The 21,538-nt window shown below is 36.1% G+C and overlaps 1 protein-coding gene across 1 annotated transcript; it reads right to left on the bottom strand.

Moving 5' to 3' along the window:
• Positions 1-8,367: 8,367 nt before the first annotated feature.
• Positions 8,368-11,028, bottom strand: LOC103974402 (uncharacterized protein At2g39795, mitochondrial). The gene is made up of 3 exons (XM_009389224.3): positions 10,686-11,028; positions 9,571-9,920; positions 8,368-8,870 (listed from the first exon to the last, which is right to left on the bottom strand). Exons 1-3 carry the CDS (start codon positions 10,962-10,964, stop codon positions 8,711-8,713), a joined length of 789 nt encoding a protein of 262 aa, XP_009387499.2. The 5' UTR covers positions 10,965-11,028; the 3' UTR covers positions 8,368-8,710.
• Positions 11,029-21,538: the final 10,510 nt, after the last annotated feature.

The raw sequence follows: 21,538 nt of genomic DNA, 5'->3' as shown, positions 1-21,538 counted from the left end.
AACACTTCAACTTATGAAAATAATGCATACAATGATAAAATATTCATGATGAAAAATTGTTTTGACATTCATAACTTGATTTTTCATCTTTGTTATTCATCCTTTGTCATGATTTGAAAATTATTGTAAAGAGAAAAAGAGATACAAAATTGTATTCTTCCCTTCTTTTTGACAATGATAAAGGGGGAGATAGCTAGCTTCCACAAGTCAAGAAGATGCAAAAACTTGCTTGCTTGCACATCTAAGGAGAAGATGCAAACATACTTCATGTAGTTTACTTCATGTAAAATATTGTCTCTTGCTAGCTTATTATCTTGCATTATTTTTCAAAAACTTGCTAGCCTTCATACTTCAAAGAAAAGTAACACTTGCCAAATTGCTAGCTTGCATGTTATAAAATAATATAAAATTTTGCTAGCTTGTACTTTGCAAAGGAAGCAAAAATCACACTTCTCAAAAGAGAAGAAAGAGCTTACTATCTTGAACATCATCAAAAATTACTAGCTTGCCTATCATAAGAAGTAAAAATACAAACTTTGAAAATTTGCAATCATGCACATCTTTAAAATAAATGATGATTTTGTGATTATGCATATTGTAAAGTGATATAAAATCTACTAGCTTGCATGTTCTAAATATGATATAACACTTGCTAAATTTGTTAGCTTGCATGATGATTAAAATTAAGATTTATTATGTAATGATTTGAACTGTATGTCCAAACACTTTAAGTTGCACTTCTCCTTTTTGTTATGCATGATGACATGTTACAAATATTCATGATGAAATTTGCAATGACTTGAATTCAGCAAGGTTCTATCAATATGGTATATTGATAGGAGGAGTTTGTTTAAACTCTAGAAGTTAATATTAACTCCATCATCAATTGGTTATCATCATAAAAAACGGGGAGATTATTGAATCTCATATTTTGATGATGAAACCAATTGATAGTATTTATAATTTGATCTGCGTTTTGAGTAACGCAGGATGCTTCGATTAGGCAGAGACAATTAAAGCAGGAAGAATCATGTTGGGCTGGAGGAAAACATATCAAAAGATTGGACATCGGGTCGGAGGATCGGTCGACGTATCGGTAGAAGACTTCGAGCCACAAATTCGGGCATCAGGCCAAGAAGAGCAGATATTGCACCAAGGATATTGGAGTTGCGAAGGTTAACTGGCTAATTGGGCAATAGACCACAAGAGACGACAATGCGCCGAAGAATCGGACGAAGCATCGATGGACCAATAACATGTCGGACAACATGATTCATGCTTAGTAATAATTGTCTATATCAAAGTATGTTTTTATGTATGTAGGATTAACTACAATAGCAAGGCATAAAGCAAAATGAAGTTCCGGAGTCAAGAACGTGATTTCGTTGGGAGTTCGAGAGTTCGTCGGAAGTTCTACCGGAATTGATCGAGAAGTCCTGGAGCTTGCCAAAGAAGCTCGTCAGAACTTGCCAAGAAGATCATCGTGAAGTCCAAGAGCTTGCCGGGAGTCCACCGGAATATTGCTGAGAGATCGTCGGAAGTTCACCGGAAGATCGTCGAAAGCTCACCGAAAGAAGCTGGACTTATTTTGCTTAGAATATGTCTTAGGAATCGTAGCTAGCACATAATTAGAGTTAGGATTGAGAGGTAATCTCATCAACTCTATTAGGGGCCAATTGGGCTCGAAGTTGGGCTGGTTTGGACCATATTCAAGGCCTAACCATGATGCTTTGGAGACTTACCGACGGTGGCACCGCTTGGGAGACTTAGTCTCCTAGGTGGTCTGGGCGATGGTACCGCCCAGACTAGGCGGTGGTACCGCTGGTAGTAAATGCTGCCAGTGGTGGTACCGCCCTTGTTATGCGGTGGTACCATCAGATCTCGGTCTCCATGCTCTGTCTGGCGATGGTACCGCCCAGTGTCAGGATGCCAGGTGGTGGTACCGCCCGTACCCAGGAAACCCAGGTTGAGATATTTTTAGGCTGCAAGTTTAATCAACTTGAAGCCTATAAATACCCCTCTCATCCCTGGTTAAATAACACACAACTGAGAGCAAAAAAGAAAGAAAACTCTATTGCAATTGTGTGTGAAACTCCTCTCAAAATTCTAAGTGTTAGAATAGTTTGAGAGAGGAGTAAGTGGGGTTGTAAGGTTATCTCCTAAACCTGGTAAAAGGAGAATCGAGTTGTAAAAGGTGGTTGGTCTTCATCTATTGAAGGAAGACCGATAGTGGATGCCGGTGGCCTCGATAGAAGAGGAATCAATGGAGTGGATATAGGTCACGACGATCGAACCACTATAAAAATCTGGTTTACCTTTACTTTGAGCAATTTACTTTAAACTGCAAACTGCCTTCTTATTACTTGCTACGCTTTTCCGTACGCTTTCAAAGTTATTACCTTTACGAAATGATTTTTTGTCAGAATCGATTTTAATCGAAACAAAGTCCAAAACCGATGTTTATACTACTGCACTAATTCACCCCCCACACCCCCCCCCCCCCCCCCCCCTCTCCTCCTCTTAGTGTCGACTCTTTTCCTAACAATAAGTGTATCATTGGCTGAGCAAAGCTGCATATTAAATCTCTTCAAAATACGATTAACATATCCTTTGTGAGACAATCCTAATAATCCTTGAGATCTATCTCTGAATATCTCAATACCAATACATAGACTATCTCATTCATATCAGCCATCTTAAAGTTCTTGCTAAGAAATATTTTAGTTTCATATAATAAACTAATATTACTACTAGCAAGTAAAATATTATCCATATATAAGATCAATATAATAAGCTTGCTCCCACTTACCTTTAAATATATACACTGATAAAAAATATTTTCCTTAAATCCGAAGGAAGTAATGGTATCATGAAACTTTATATACCATTGTTTGAAAACTTATTTAAGACCATAAATAAATTTCTTAAGTTTATAAGCTTAACTTTCTTTTCTCTTTTCTATGAATCATTTAGGTTATTACATATAGATTTCCTCATCTAGATCCCCATTCAAAAATGTTGATTTCATATCCATTTGGTGTAACTCAAGATCATAATGAGATACTAATATCATAACGATCTTCAACTAGTCCTTTTTAGAAATCGAAGAAAAAGTCTCGTTGTAGTCGATATCTTCTTTTTGAGAAAAACTTTTAACCACAAGTCTAACTTTATATTATTCGATATTGTCCTTTGGGTCACGTTTTATCTTAAAGACTTATTTACAATGGACTCTTTTATAATTATTGGGCAATTCAATGAGTTACCAAACATCATTCTAGTCTATTGATTTTAACTATTCTTTCATTACATTATACCATTTTTCAGAATCATTACTTTCTATGGCTTGTAAAAACGATGAGTCTTGTTTTCCTATATCATATCTAATTTTTATAGATATACTACATAATCATCAAAAATGGTATGTTTCCTTTTCCTTTGAGATTTTTTTAAAGTTGGAAATTGTAATTATTCTACAAGATAATTAACGGCGACATCAACATCACGTGAGAGTTCATCGATGTTATTTTATTGTTCACTCTTGTCAATTCTCTCATTGATTTAAGAAATAATAATTTATCAAATAGGAGATGGTACGAGATAATTGATCCTTAGAGATTTTTCACTATCGTTGATTTCGTCATTTTCTAGGAATTTTGTATTACCAGATTATACTATCCTCGTGCTATGATTATGACAATAAAATTTGTATCTCTTGGATTTTTTTGCATAACCAATAAAATATTCAGAAATAGTTCTTGGATCTAATTTCTTTTCATGTGGATTAAATACTCTTATCTCTGCAAGACACCCCTAAATATATAAATATTTCAAACTAGGCTTTCTACTAGTCCATAACTCAAATGGAGTTGATGAAACCAACTTACTAGGAATCCTGTTCAAGATGTATATAGCTGTCCTAAGAGTTTCACCCCACATTAACTCAGGTATAGAGGAATAACTGATCATACTCCTATCAATATCCATAAGAGTACGATTTCACCTTTTAGTAACACCATTCTATTATAGTATACTTGCTAATGGATATTGAGTACAAATACCCCATTATTCTAGGAATCTAGCAAAATGACCAACATTTCGAATTCATTATACTGCCATAAAATTCAGCGCCCATCAATCTGATAATTTAACTTTTCTATTTAATTATCTCTCGATCTTATTTATGTACACTTCAAGAGTATTAACGGCTTGAGACTTTTCATGTATTAGATAAATATAACTATATCTGGATATGTCATCTATAAATGTGATGAAATATCTTTCTCCACTAAAATAGAAAATATAGAATGGTCCGTAGATATCAGTACGAATAATCTCAAGGAATTCTTTACTTCTTATGGTATTTTTCTTTGTATATTTAGTTCCCTTCATACAATCTATACAAATATCAAAATCAGTGAAGTCGAAATATTTCAAAATATTATCCTTTACTAATCTTTCAATTTTTTCCATGGAGGTATGCCCCAATCGTTTATGCCATAATATAGAAGATCTTTTATTATTGAAACTACGTTTCAATTCAACACTTGATTGCAAGGGCAATAGTATCTTTGCAAACTCAAGATTCAAATTAATTCTATACAAACTATCACATAAAATTCCAAAACCAACTTTTGTTAAATCATAAAATATACTAAGTTTAACATTATCAAAAGAAAGATAATATCATAACTCATCAATTCTAGATAGAGAAACTAAATTTCTAAAAATTAAATAACAAGATTCATTAGATGACCCAACTTTAAGCGTAGACGATAAGTCCCTATTGACATCACTTTCACTTTGAGACGATTTCTTATAATGATGAATCTTTTATATTTTTTTGGTTTCCGGATTGAAAGAAATCCCTGCATATTATTAGTAATATGAGTTGAAGCACCAAAATCAATCTTCCTTCACATGTCTTTTCTTGCCACAAAAGACACACTTTACTATAAAAGGTTTCTTTTCATTAGCCTATTTAATATTTTCAAACCCAATAAATTTCTTTGATGAATAATACTTCAATTTTCTTTTCTTATTACTAATTCCTTGAGTAGTAGTCATGACATTATATAAACTTTCCTACCTTATTCTTAATTTTTCTTGAACACACATGCTAATTAACTCATTATAAGTCCCACTTATCCTTATTTATATTATAGTGAATCTTAAATGGGCCAAACTAAGAAAGAAGAGGATTAATAATGAATTGCATGAGGAAAGAATCATCAACATTCATACCTAATGCTTTAAGTTTTATAGCTTTATCAGTCATATTGAGGATGTAATCTTGAATTCCTCGAGTGCCAATATATTGAACCATAGTCAGTTCTTTTAATAGTGTACTAGCCAATGACTTATCAGTAAATTTAAATCTATCTTCAATAACCTTCAAATATTCTCGTGCGCTAGTTGCAATCGGTAATGAAGTATTTATGTTATTTGTAATCGTTATTCTTATGAACATTAAACTAATCCTATCAGATTTTTCTCAAGTTTTCATTTCATTAATTTGTTCCACAGTACTTTCATCAGTCAAGTCTATAGGCTTTTCAACAAGCAATGCTAAGTCAAGATCTAATACACCCAATATGAATTGCACATGCTCTAACTATTCTGAATAATTTGATCCAGAGAATATAGGGACACTAGATGCATGAGAATATATAAACATATAAGTACCATTATAAAATATAAAATAACATTAATACTTTAATTTTCTAAAATTTGATGGACTATTGATATCCTTCATATTTCATCTTTGGGTGAAATATTGACATATCTAGTGTTCACTTAAGATTATCTATGGAGGACTGATACCATCATTGTGAAATAATATTACTACCTTTGGGTACATAACCCTAAACTGCAAGAATATTTAAAATAGTATTATCTTACTATATCACATAATTATTTGAAGTTGATTCTGATTTGAGATTATCTAAATCTCCTAATTATATGTGTCATTATGAATATTATTTCCTTAATATCATTTAGGACTAGTTCCTTAATATAATTTTATAAGCCATTGATCTATATCACTTTGGTGACTACAAGATCAATACAATAATATAAAATATAATTTAAAATATCCTATAAATGACAAGACTTTTATTGTAATTCACATCCCAAAAACCTATTATTCCAAACCACTTTAGTAGTTACGGATAAAACTTAGAGAGATGAGTTACAAATAATATTTAGTAAATTTTTTAAATTTAATTTATGCTAAGCAATTCAATAATAAATTAACAATCATAATAATTATTGAACATTAATCAACAAAAGGAAAACTTATATAATAATTATAATCATAATAACATATAAATCATGTCTTTATATGAAAGATAAATATTCTTTCATAATTTCAAATATATACATGTGAATAACCAAAGAACTATCTAAGAATAATAATTAGATTTTTTTTACCATATGTAAAATATAATTAATAAGTTATATGAGAAAACTATAAAAGAAAACTATAATTTATATTTTTATAAAATATTAAATTAAACCAATCAATTTTATTTAATTTAAGCAAGCCCATAATTGGGCTAAATATCAACCCAATTAAATAGGTTGATCAAAATAAAAAATTAATCCTTTCTAAATTTGATCAAAACTAAATTCAATTAATAACTAATCAAAATATAGTCATGATCAAATATAATTAAATTATATATTAATTTAACATTGCCCGCGGACAAGACAGAGTAGATAATAATTTAGATTGACAAAATATATGAATCATTGAAGAATTGTAAATAAAAATAACAAATCTAACGTATTTGATCTCAAGAACCTAAGCTTTGATGCCAATTGTAAGCATAAAATCTATGATATGCTATTTATAATAAAAAACTTTTATACTAGAATTAAAATCAAATAACATTACATCGGATTTATGATGCGTATCTTTCGATGCCATTTGAAAAAGATCTCTGTGTGATTTATAAAGTTATTATCCCTTTATCCAAAAACTACTATTAATCTGTAAGAAGAACTAGACATTCTTTTTTTATTTTTTTTCTATCTTTTCATAGGACTATTTAGATTAATGGATTAAGAAGGTTGAGTGAAAAATTGTAATGGACTATTTCTATTTTTTCTCTCTTATTCTAGACAGATTGTCTAGAATAAGTTATTAGGAGAGTTGATCAAGAATATGCTCTTAAGAAATTTTATTATAATATAATTTTTTAATTAATATATATATATTATTAAAATTTAATTAATTTTATTATATATTTTATCTAGTTATAAAGGGTTAGATAGTCTATCAATCATTGTCTTATCGGTCAAAGGTGCGCGTAATGTGATCGTGGCCGTATGACGGAAGAAAAGACGTCGTAGCGCGTGAACACGAACTTGCACCGATGGATGGGCGGGATGAAGACAAAGTAGTGTCAAGTCAAATCTATATCTCATCGATCGTTTACAACACGGTGAGAGCTATCCACATCCAGCGAACCGGCAGCGTTTGAGCTGATGTTTAAACATCGACAACGTACGGTGTACTGCTCTTACTTGTTTCAAGTGCAGTCTTAAATGTTCTGTGACGGAGAAACGATGCTTTAAATTTAAATGGTCAAATAAAAAAAAACCCATTCTTTTTAAGCTTTCTTAAGAGATATTCTTTATTATATTTTTAATTGATCTTTTTTTTATATTCTCCAAAATATCGTTGATAAGATTGGACAGAACATCAGTCCTTTTTGGTAGACGATTGATCGATCGAAAGAATGAACAACTTTAATTTTTTTAATATTTTTAAATAGACTATAATATTTTTAAAAACATCATAACCTTATTTAAAATATCTTCATATTTTGTTATTTTTATTAATAATCGAATAAGGATAAATATTTAAAATCATATTTTTATATATATAAGTTAATCTCTATTGAGTATTGATTTAATTTGTCATGTTGAATCGATTTATCTCGTTTCATTTTTTTCTCTAAACGATGCTCGTAATTTGAAAAATACTCAAACGACCCCTTAAAAATCTTTTCACCTATTACGATATTCTGACTTATTAAAATGTTTTGACCATCATAATAAAAATCTTATAAAATTTACTTGAAAACACCATCAATGAATCGAATGAAATAAAAAAATTATTTGATATATTATATTTTGATTCAAATTGATATTTATAATAGTTTAAGAACAACATCATCAAAATTAACTTATTATGATATTTTAGTCATTACAATAAACTGAGAGTAAATATCATTACAATAAACTGTATAAAGCAATCATCCATCTTCCCTGAGAGTAAATAGGTCGAAGCAGAGTTTGTGTTTACATATAATCAGATTAACAGACGATATAGCAAGAAACAGATTCACAAACAAATGATAACCACGCAATCCATTTTTAAATCGATTCATTACGTTACGTCCTCGATCCTCATCCTACATAAAGATTGAACCAAAACAGACAATGTCATGTACCAATTGAACTTGGATCAAATACCATAATTGACTAACCATGGAGGACACACTACAGTAGCAATCTTCTGTCATTTCTAACTCTCAATTATTGTAAATTCAAAAGAAAGTGAGAATCCAAAAGGCGATGTAAATTCCTCAAAACCCCTCCCGGACTAATCAAAATGTTGTGGAGAAAAAAGGAAAACAATTGAAAACAGCAGCTTTAAATGATAGGCATAAGTCGCACATCTCCCCGATAGTAAGATGTCTCACTTGGCGACGAATTCTTTCATGTTCTTTAACCACGTCAAATATTCTCTTTCATCCTTGGCCAACATGTACTCATGCAAGAAATCAAACAGGGAGCTCTCGATACCTCTAACTTCAAGGTATTTGTACAGAGCCTTCTGTAGGTTCTCATCCAAATCCCTGCAGCCACAGAGATCGAATATCAGGGCATCATTTTCTATTGATATTCCAAAAAGGAAACAACCAATGGTAAATCCCAGCAATCGGGGATGCGACATGGGCTTTCCTGCAATAGAGCAACTTTAGAGCAACACTAACATATACTTCCCTACGTTTACCACAAGGATCTAATAATTCATGAATTGTTACTGATAAAGGCAATTCTACATTGCAAATCTTGGAAGCAAACGGCAAAATTCAACTATTCAAACCATCTTACATGAACAAATATAAATTTATCATATAATAATGCCTCAAAAAAATTTTCAAATTCTGCATTTCTGGATTTCCAAAAAAAAGCATTACGGCACATTATGTTTCAGTATCCCGCAATATTAAAACTATTTAGTTCTACAATTGAGGAACCTAAGTTATTTTCCTTAGTTCATAGAGGTCCTCTTCAATCACTGCTCCTCAGACAGATTCAAGAAAATGCTCTACATTGTGCTGAATGTTAAAAATTCAGTCAAAAGTCTTCTTAATAGATTATTCACATACATAGTGCCGAATGGAAAAACTCAATCAAAAGTCGAGATTATAATCATACAAAACATGTTTTATTTTTGTGCTGATGGCAGAAATTCAGTCAATAGTCAAGACCAACTCCCTAAGAATATGCGATATATAACAAATACAAAGAGCATAAAGGAACAAAACTTACGAAAACTCAGGGCCTTGATATGCTCCTTGGTCATCAGGGTCATCACGTTTCTTGATGACCATGCTCTCAATTTCAAGTTCATGAGCGTTGAGGTTGCAACAAAACTCTAACAAAGAACTCTCCCCTTTCTCAATTGTTACAACCAAAGATACGCTTGGCTCCATGGAACTTTCATTACTCTCATCATCCCCATCATCTTCATCATTCTCCTCCATGTCATTCTGCTCATCAAAATTCATCAAGACCGTGACTTGGATGTTCTCACCAGCAAACTCTCGTTTGAGGAAGACTGCCTGATCACCAGGACTATCAATAATCTCAAAAGGGAAGTTCTCCGGGACATCCACTTCCTAAACAAAGCAAATAAGCATTTTATTAAAGGGTACAAATCAAGCAAAACAACAAGTCAGCAATTGAATAGTCAATCACAAAAGGTAAGTGACTACTTGTTGAATAACTAAAAGTAGTACATCAATCAATTTCACTAAAATTAGTACAAAAAGATGGCCACTAACTACTAACTATAAATAATGTTGAAAACCAGATCCAATCAATCCTAATAAGAAACTAGAACTTACTTTTAAAATGTACCAAACAGAGTTTGAGCAAAACACATGAAGGCAAATTGGACGATAGCACCTACCGTAGACAGTTTGATTACCAGCTCACCTATACTGCTACTATCTCTAAGAATATGCATAAGCTAATAAACATCTCCCCATGATCTTATGTCTAGTTAATAAATCCTACTGAAATCTCTTATATCAACTATCAGATGACCCCTTTGCTGCAATCAAATTCTTTATGAAGAAACAAGTTTTACAAGATAAAGTTCAACAGAATCTTGCTGAACAAAATCTCAATTTTAGCTTCATCATCGATTTCTGAATAAAGAAAACAAACGGAGTGCAGAATCGGATCATGAAAATAAAGAAGTAGAAAACAATCAATAATTTGCAAGCAATTCAAATATTCTTCGCAAAGAAAGGGCAAAGAAGAAAAAGAATTAGACGACTCCAGGAATCCGTCGACCCAAATCGTTAGTTAATCTCATCTCTGTAGAAAAGGATCGGAACCAAAGAGGGGGAAAAGACACAAGCTAACGTCAAAGTTACCTGGCCATGGTTGTCCAACTCCTGTGCGCACTGGATCTCGGAATCTATCACCCGCTTGAGGTTCTCGTCACCGGAGATGTTGGAGGAAGCAAAACGAGGAAAGAGAAGAGAGGATGGCGGCCTAAGGCCCCGCGGAATCGCTCCATGGCTCGGAGAAAGCGAGAGAGCAGAGGAAGCGGCGAGGGGGGAGGACGTAAAGAGAGAGCGGCCGTGGCGGCGGAAGAGAGCGGGGGACAGGTGGAGGCGGAGGGATCGGCGTAGGAGTGAGACGGCCGTCATATTAGGGTTTTGAAGCCAAGGGTTTAAGGAGGCGACCGTTCGTTTCACTATGAACGACAGACTACATCGGATATTAAAAGCCGTGAAGGGATCGCAACGTGGGGTATAGATGTCCATCAATGTTGTTCTCTCTTTACTACAAGTCTTGCATATGACTGCCCAACCATGTTAAGTTGCATGGTTGACATGGGCTGTATACTGACCACGTAACTTGTAGACTACGAAGTGCGACTAAGTGGGCCCAGTGGCCCTGGAGCCCACTTAACGTTGTTGAGTATTGCAACAACATGAGGCGGACTGCTGGATGCAGGGTTGGTCGATTAATGGTTGTCAAGAAGCCCTGCCGAGTCCCTTCAACGGTGGCTTTGAGATCCCTCTCTTGCCAATCTGTCATTCTCTCTCTTCCCATGTATCGATAAGAAAAAGAAGAGGAGGGAACCACTGGCACCGATCATTGGGCTTCTTATACCGGAACCAGCAGGAGAACAGGCTCACGAGAAGCGGGTCTCCGTCCACAGCATGGGTGATGGTGAAACGCGGGGTTGTGAAGGCCGCGGGGCTCTAAGTCCGTCGACGCCGGTGGACAACGATGCACGCGTGGAGGGTCACCTGGGCTGGCCTGATGACCAGGGTGAGGGCGCCGCGTACGGCCAGCAACGACTCCGACAGCTATGCTGAGAACTTTGATGACGACGGGTGGAAGGGGGAGGAGGCGGAGAATTGGAGGACCGGATCGTTCGCGTATAGGCTTGGGCAGCCATCCCGCTCGAGTGGTGTTGCTACTTCAAGGGATCTACTTTGGTTCGCTGCTTTATTAAGGAAAATCCTTCCTCATAACATGTATAAATAGGAAGAACATATTAATAAATTTTAATGAAAAACATATATTCTATCATGGTATCAAAGCCAATCGCTTCTCACCAATCCCTGCCAGCCCTTGTCGTTCCTGCAAAAGTATGACATCTCCTCACTATAATCGATTTCTCGCTTAAAGACGTCGTAGTTCACACAGAGCATGACATCTCCTCATCGAGCCATGCAATTCATGGCCGAGTATAATGGTAGAAGTGCTTGGTGAGTCACGCACGCATCTCCCTAGTCTTCCTCCTCTACCTCGGCTCACCTTCGACGACGTTGATCTAAGATGACGACGGCTGACTAGCAGCGACTACGACGCTTCTTCGCATCTCCAAAGTTGGCCACTGGATGCATCCTACCCCTGTTGCCACCCGACCGACCACAACTCAATAGTCCATCCATCACCTGCGCCACCCTCGGCGGATCCGTCGCATCAAGGCAACTTTCTGCTCATGGCGCTCGACTTCGAAGGCTTCATCCAAGCTGCTCTTTGTTCTTCCTTAACATAGCTTCCTCAACCACATCTCGCCGGGCTGCTCCCATCCCTCTTTAGCCTCATCAGCCTCGCCTCTCTAAAGGGTCATCACCCACGCCAACCTAGTCACATTCGCCACTGATTCCCGATCACTACCGCCCTGCTAGGAGGCAGCCATCCTCGCTAAACATTCGCTGGGCCCAGTTTGCACTACAATGGTGCCCTAGGCATGGCCTTGGGCGAAGTTGCACCTAGGTGAGAGCAGCTCTGTCGTGTCCTACTCCACCTCGCACAGCCTCTATCGTTGCTCTCTGAACCCTGCCACCGACCATTGTGCACCTTCTTCCTTTAACGGCTGCGATCTATTAATCGTGGGCCGCTCTCTTCTTCTTCCTGTTGCTGTTGACCCTCCTCACTGTGATTCCCTGAAGTCACAGTCACAACACTATACCATCCCAGACCTGCAGATCTCTCACGGATATGCAACAAAAACTACAGATCTCTCGTAGATCTACGACAAAAATTGTATATCTCTCACAGATCTACGGTAAGAACTTCAAATCTCTCACAGATCTGTGATAAGAACTATAGATCTCTCACAGATTGCAGTCATCGTTATGGCGGACTATAGCCAAAGACTTCCACTACCGAAGGCTCCTCCCCCAGATTATTTTTCCCCTGTTTCTCCTCTTCTCTCCCAAGCGAGTGTTTAAGACCAACAACCTGTGTTCGTGTGCAAGGTGACCCCTTCCCGGATCTACCGCCTTCGGTGATGTTGATCATATCAACACTTTCCTCCTTGGTGAACAATGACTATCTTCTTCCACTGTCATTCTATGCCACCATGGCGCCTTTACTGTTGCGTTCACAAGTGCTGCTTCTCCTCCTCCAATGGTTGTGATTCTCTGATCGCAGGCTACATCTTCAACCCACGGACAATTGCTTGCCCGAACCCCTTCTGCAAATATCTTTTATTGCAAAATTTACATAAAAGGAGAGTTACAACTTTGCTTTGTATCCCTCCTATTGCACAATCAAATCAAGCTAGTACATGAATCAATTCTTTACTGTTCTATCGCAAACTCCCATGAGTCCTCGGATCAGTACACATCCTCATATATCTTCATCATTTATTTCTGACATTCCAGTTATTATTTCTGTATGGAGTCATAGTGCTTCTCCATGTACAGGACTTATCTCCATAAATGCTGCCATACTAATCCCTTTCAAGTTATCAAAAAGTAACAACTATGCATCTTGACGAGCTTAGTTTTCTAATCTCTTATTTGGATACGATTTACTAGGCTACATCGATGACTCTCTTAGTTATCCATCAGTAATGATCAACATTCCCAAAGAACTCAATCCAATACCAAATCTAGTTCACAAACTATGGTTACCTCAAGATCATCTCATCCTCCAAGCTATTTAAGCCTCAATTGCGGAATACGTTGCCCTATTGATATCTTCATGTGCGACTACTATAGAAGTATGGTACAAGCTATAAACAACCTTGGAAAATCGTTCGCGTACTCGCATGCTCAATCTTCTATCTAGTCTAATGAAAATAAAATAAGAGGGAAGTACCATTACTGATTAACTACAAAATATCAAAGTTATCATCGATGACTTGACTTTGATAGGTCATTCCCTCTGTAACGAAGAAGTCATAATTCATACCCTTAATGGCCTACGAGATAAGTACAAGGAATTAGTAGCTGTAATTCAGGTACACGACTCACTAATGTCATTCAAAGAACTCTATGACAAGTTGACTAACTACGAGACGTATTTGAAGTGCAAGGACAAGTTGTTCGAACCAACCATCATAGCTTAAGTCAATTAAAAGTCCAAAAGGAAGAGTAACTAGTATAATAAGAACATCAACCAAGGTTTGGCCAAGATATCTCCCGACCCTATGGGTCCCAAACAAACCCCCCCTTTATCCACATCATCAACATTTATATCAAGATGGTAACTCCAATAATCATCTGCCCTGGTGTCCTGACCTCACAAGCCAACAAAGAGTCATATCCCAATTGTATGATAAAGTTGGACACTCCGCAAAAGTCTGTCGGTCTTGACCCGAACTCTCTACTCCATCATGATGGTTTCAAGTGAATCTCATGACTACTCCGACTACTAGTTAACCTAATTGAATTGTGAACTCTAGTGCCTCTCATTACATCATCTCTGATTTTCAGAACTTGTCTATCCATAACAACTATGACGAAAATGAAGATGTCATCATCGGTGAAGGTAAATAATTTTTTATTACTTATACTAGTTCCACAATGCTCAATTCATATGCCATAAGTTTTACACTCGATGATGTTCTGTGTGCACCTCATATTAAATGAAATCTCATTTCTGTTTCTTAATTTTGTAAACATAATAATACTTCAATTGAATTTTTTTCTGACTCTTTTCTTGATAAGTATTTGAGCATCGGGGCATCCTTAGTCTAAGGTCAAAATAGAGACAATATTTACAAATAGTCGTCAGCTCCACAAATAACCTAACCCACTATTCACTCTTCGGTTGTAGCTCCAACTGATGTGTGGCATCGTCATCATGGTCATCTCTTATTCAGCAAAAATTACTTTCTAGTTATTATCTTTCTATTTTTAAATTAAATAACTTTATAACTCATTGCGATATTTGTCTTAGCAATAAAAGTCATAGACAACTCTTTGGTATATCCTCTATACCCTACTTAAACCATTTGAAATTATTTATACTGATGTTTGGGGCCTTGCTTTAACCATTTCCTTTAACAAATTTAGGTTTTATGTTATTTTTATAAATTATTTTACTAAGTACACATGGTTATATCATCTTTACTATAAATCTAAAGTTTTCATAGTCTTTACCAATCTTAGAAAGTTGGTCAAAAACTACTCTCAGTCTACAATCAAAATAGTTTACTATAGTGGAGGTGAATATCAAGCCCTGATATCCTATCTCTCAACTTATGGTATACAATATCTCAAGTCACCCCCATACACTTCTCAACTAGTTGAATCTACCGAATGCAAACATCGATATATAATTGAAACTGGTCTCACACTTCTATATTAGGCCTCCATGCCTTTAATCTTTTGGTTAGCAACATTTCAAACTGTAGTATACCTTATAAATAGTATGCTTACTCCAGTCCTACAATATTAGTCCTTATTTGAAATACTATTTTACAAATATCTAAATATTTAGAAACTCAAAGTATTTGGTTATCTATGTTATCCATGGTTACGTCTCTATGCCTCCTATAAGATAATATCAAGATCTAAGCCTTACGTCTTCATAGAATACTCTCTTAAACATAATGCTTTCCGATGCTACAACCCTCAAACCTAAAAAGTCTTTGTATCACGTCATGTTATTTTATGGAGTCTACCTTTCCTTTCCAAAACCATGAGTCTCCTACCGTGCAAGTCACTCCAATAAATATTTATCACTAGAATATACCTCCGATCCTATCGGATGAGCCTCCTATGAGACACCATCCAGTTCTTACCCTCAAGATCCACACTCTACTACTACTCTAGTTTAACAGCTACCTATTCCCACAATTACTTCTCAACTCCCTTTTTCTCAAGTTTCCCCATTGATGATGCAACACATTCAGAAACACAACCATTATCTTTACCTCCTTCTAGGCCTAGTGACACTGAAGTACCTCAGCTTGACTCGACTTGTGTCAATGACTCTCCACCACCTATACCAACAACATAACCTCACAATCCCATAATATTTGAACATCCAATAATAACATGGTTCCAAAAGTGATATTTTTAAATCACGTCAAATCCTTGACCTATATACTACCACAGAATCCTCATATAAGACCATTGAACCCACCACCCTCACTCAAGTCCAAAAATCTCCACATTAGCGTAAAGCTATATGTGAAAAATATGATGCCCTCTTCTATAACTCAACATGGACCCTTGTACCCTTTCATCACATAAAATATCATTGGGTGTAAGTGGGTCTTTCAAATTAAGCAGAACTCAAATGGATCCGTTGCTAGATGTAAAATACGTCTAGTTGCCAAAGGGTTTCATTAACGACCTGGTGTTAATTTCACTGAGACATTTAATCCTATTGTTAAACCTATAATAATCTGACTTATCTTGAGTTGGCTACTACTAAAAGTTGATAATTACGATAATTGGATGTTAACAATACCTTTTTACAGGGGACTCTAATTGAAGATGTCTTTATGCAATAACCTCTTGGTTTCATCCATCCTTAGTATCCAAGGCATGTTTACAAACTACAAAAAGCTACTTATGGACTTCGTCACGCTCCGAGAGCTTGGGACACTGAACTTAGCTCATTTTTTATTTCAACAGGCTTTATCAACTCTAAGTCTGATACCTCGTTATTTCTACGATAATAAAATGGAGCCACAATATATCTTCTGTTGTATGTAGACAGTATTATTGTCATGGTTAATAATCCTATATAGATCCAATTATTCATGAGGCAATTGCCAGATCGATTCTTCTTTAAAGATTTAGGAACCTTGAGCTACTTTTTGGGAGTCGAAGTAATATAGACATCTTCATGTCTCTTTCTATCATAAAGAAAGTACATTCAAGATTTATTATTAAAGACAAATATATAAGATATAAAAGAGGTTACAACTCCCCTCTCTACTAGTGAATCACTCAAATTATGTGATTGAAGTCCTACTACGAAACCCACTCAATATTGATAAATAGTTAGCTTCTTACAATACTTAGCTCTCACCCATCTAAATATCTCATTTACGGTCAATAAATTATCATAATTTATACATCGACCATTTACTACACATTTGTCTATAGTCAAACGAATCTTACGATATCTTAATGGGACCCTCAATCATGGTCTCTTTTTTTGTAAACACTCTCCACTTTATCTCCATGCCTTTGCTAATACTGATTGGGCAAGAAACTTTGATGATAGAATATCCACATCGAGTATATTGTCTTCCTTAAAGCTAATCCAATCAGTTGGAGTTCTAAGAAGTAAAAGACAATTGCATGGTCTACAATTGAAGTTGAATACTATGTCATAGCCATCATTGCTGTAGAACTCAATTGGGTCACGAATCTGCTAAGGAAATCAACATCGACTCCACTCTTCCTTCTACAATCTATTATGATAATGTCGGAGCTATCTACCTATACACCAATCTAATGTTTCACTCCTAGATAAAACATATTGCTATCGACTTTCACTTCGTGCGAGATCAAGTTATCCAACATCAACTACATGTTTCATGTATATGCAGTTGATCAACTAGCAAATTTACTTACGAAACCTTTCACCCGTAAACTATTTTCAATGTATCGGTCCAAAATCAATATCCAAGGCATGTTTACAAACTACAAAAAGCTACTTATGGACTTCGTCACGCTCCGAGAGCTTGGGACACTGAACTTAGCTCATTTTTTATTTCAACAGGCTTTATCAACTCTAAGTCTGATACCTCGTTATTTCTACGATAATAAAATGGAGCCACAATATATCTTCTGTTGTATGTAGATAGTATTATTGTCATGGTTAACAATCCTATATAGATCCAATTATTCATGAGGCAATTGCCAGATCGATTCTTCCTTAAAGATTTAGGAACCTTGAGCTACTTTTTGGGAGTCGAAGTAATATAGACATCTTCATGTCTCTTTCTATCATAAAGAAAGTACATTCAAGATTTATTATTAAAGACAAATATATAAGATATAAAAGAGGTTACAACTCCCCTCTCTACTAGTGAATCACTCAAATTATGTGATTGAAGTCCTACTACGAAACCCACTCAATATTGATAAATAGTTAGCTTCTTACAATACTTAGCTCTCATCTATCTAAATATCTCATTTACGGTCAATAAATTATCATAATTTATACATCGACCATTTACTACACATTTGTCTATAGTCAAACGAATCTTACGATATCTTAATGGGACCCTCAATCATGGTCTCTTTTTTTGTAAACACTCTCCACTTTATCTCCATGCCTTTGCTAATACTGATTGGGCAAGAAACTTTGATGATAGAATATCCACATCGAGTATATTGTCTTCCTTAAAGCTAATCCAATCAGTTGGAGTTCTAAGAAGTAAAAGACAATTGCATGGTCTACAATTGAAGTTGAATACTATGTCATAGCCATCATTGCTGTAGAACTCAATTGGGTCACGAATCTGCTAAGGAAATCAACATCGACTCCACTCTTCCTTCTACAATCTATTATGATAATGTCGGAGCTATCTACCTATGCACCAATCTAATGTTTCACTCCTGGATAAAACATATTGCTATCGACTTTCACTTCGTGCGAGATCAAGTTATCCAACATCAACTACATGTTTCACGTATATGCGGTTGATCAACTAGCAAATTTACTTACGAAACCTTTCACCCGTAAACTATTTTCAATGTATCGGTCCAAAATCAATATCCTTGACAAGAGCACCATCTTACAAGGGCATGATAGTAGATACAATTTTCTCAACTGCATGAGGAAATCTCACTACTTTGTTAAGGAAAATCCTCTCTCCTAACCTGTATAAATAGAGAGAACATATCAATAAATTTTAATGAAAAACATATTTTCTATCAATTGGCACCTCCAATTTATAAGATTGTCTATGGAGCTTGGTGGAGTGGAAGAAATCTACATTCATGGGATTGGGACCGCAAGCTTATTCAATGAACTTAGGTAGAGTCGGGTAAAATGTTAAAGGTGTTTTCATGGTGCAAAATATTTCCCAAGAAAGAAATGTTCTCTTTCCCGGAGTGCTCTTAGGCAAATCCATCTAAAAGAGTACCTTGTTTGTGATGGGGATATAAACAGGAATAACCTTTGTATAGGAACAAATACTAGAAGACCAAAATACGCAGCGGAATAAAATGGAAACACAATCAAACAGAACACTAAGATATACGTGGAAAACCCCTTCAATGTGAAGGGTAAAAACCACGGGGTAAACTAGAGATAATCCACTATGAGAATAATGAATATACAAATCTCAATCTCTTGCCCAAAACCCTAGCAACAACCACAAGAGAATAACTGGGATACAAGGATCACGTCACTGCCCACAATATCTAAAACCTCCCCAAGTAACCACAGCAAGAGTCTACTGTAGATTTGATCTAACCTGAGATGAGAACACTGCTAGATGATTGTGAACAGTCTCTCTGCGTTGTCCTTGTCTTCTTCCCTTTCTTTCTCTTCCTTTTCTGCCTTGTTCTCCTTCTCTTTGGAATCTCGTCCCTCCAAAGATCTGCCTCGTTGCTGCCTTTTTATAGCTTTAATCTGCCTCTAAAACGCAGCCACCACACCCCCTTAATCTTAATTAGGGTTAGGTTAAGAGGGGGTGTGGGCTGTGGGCTGATAAAGCCCACATGGGCTGAATATGGGCCATCAGCCCAACAACCTCCCCCTTCAGCCCATAAGGGAGGCTGTCCCATGACTCCTCAATGTGAAGTCATACCGACTAACTGTCGGCATATCTCCTGTCTTTCTTTTGGTAAGGTCTTCGTCAACATGTCTGCTCCGTTGTCATCTGTATGAATTTTCTGAAGCTGCAACTGCTTCTCTTCAAATACATTTCGAATCCAGTGGTATCTGACATCTATATGCTTTGACTTGGAATGAAACATTGGGTTCTTACACAGATGGATGGCACTCTGGCTGTCACAATGCACTACATAATTTTCCTGTTTCAGCCCCAATTCTTGTAAGAATTCTTTCATCCATAACATTTCTTTGCATACCTCTGTAGCAGCAATATATTCTACTTATGTGGTGGAGAGAGCAATATACCTTTGTAACCTGGATTGCCATGACACAGCTCCCCCTGCAAAAGTAAGTACATAACCTGAAGTAGACTTCCTCGTATCTATATCTCTTGCCATATCTGCATCTGTGTAACCTGTTAACACAAGTGGTCCACCTCCAAAGCTTAAACAAACCTTAGAGCTCCCTCTGAGATATTTAAAAATCCACTTCACTGCTGCCCAGTGCTCTTTGCCTGGATTTGCAAGAAATCTGCTAGTAACACCCACTGCATATGAGATGTCTAGCCTCGTACATACCATTGCATACATTAAACTTCCAACTGCTGAAGCATAAGGAACCTTTTGCATTTTCTCCTTCTCCTCATCACTTGACGGACTCTGTTCTGAGCACAACTTGAAGTGACCTGCAAGAGGAGAACCAACTGGCTTAGTATTGCTCATACTGAATCTTTCCAATACCTTCTCGATGTATTTCTCCTGTGACAACCAAATCTTCTTGTTTTTCCTGTCACGAGAAATCTGCATGCCTAGTATTTGCTTTGCTGGCCCCATGTCCTTCATTGCAAAAGACTCACTCAGTTCCTTCTTCAACCTGTCAATTTTAGACATATCTTTCCCAAGAATAAGCATGTCATCAACATAAAGTAAGAGAATAATAAAATCCTCACCAAACCATTTGATGTACACACAATGATCTGAAGCCGTTCTTTTGTATCCATTTTCTGTCATAAATGAATCAAACTTTCTGTACCACTGTCTTGGAGCTTGCTTTAGCCCATACAAGCTCTTCTTCAACTTGTAGACAAAATTATCTTTACCTTTGACTTTAAAGCCTTATGGTTGCTCCATATAAATTTCCTCCTCCAAATCACCATGAAGGAAAGCTGTCTTCACATCTAACTGCTCAACCTCCAAGTCCTGGCTAGCAGCAATACCAAGAGCAACACGAATAGAAGACATTTTAACAACAGGAGAAAATATCTCTTCAAAGTCAATACCTTTCTTTTGACCAAAGCCTTTCACAACCAATCTAGCTTTGTACTTTGGTTGAGAACAATATTCTTGAGTCTTCAACCTAAAAACCCACTTGTTCTTCAAGGCCTTCATTCCATTTGGTAGCAGCACCAAATCATAAGTGTGGTTCTTCTGAAGAGCATCCATCTCTTCCTGCATAGCAACTAACCACTTCTCTTTCTGCTCACTCTCAACTGCTTCCTAGTAACTCTCTGGTTCACCTGTATCAGTAAGCATCACATACTCATCTGTAGAGTATCTTCTGGAAGGTTGACGTTGTCTAGAAGATCTTCTCAACTGAGGTTCTGCGGGAACTCGCTTTCCTGCTTCTTCTTGCTCAACATGTCCTACAGGTAAATCAACATCAGGCTCTACATTATTTTCCTGCACATCTCCCCCATCACCCTGATATACTGGAGGAA

Source organism: Musa acuminata, chromosome BXJ1-1, assembly GCF_036884655.1.
Source record: "Musa acuminata AAA Group cultivar baxijiao chromosome BXJ1-1, Cavendish_Baxijiao_AAA, whole genome shotgun sequence".
Lineage (NCBI taxonomy): Eukaryota > Viridiplantae > Streptophyta > Magnoliopsida > Zingiberales > Musaceae > Musa > Musa acuminata.
Note: the sequence above shows the minus strand (reverse complement) of the source record. Positions and strands in the feature narration are given on the sequence as shown.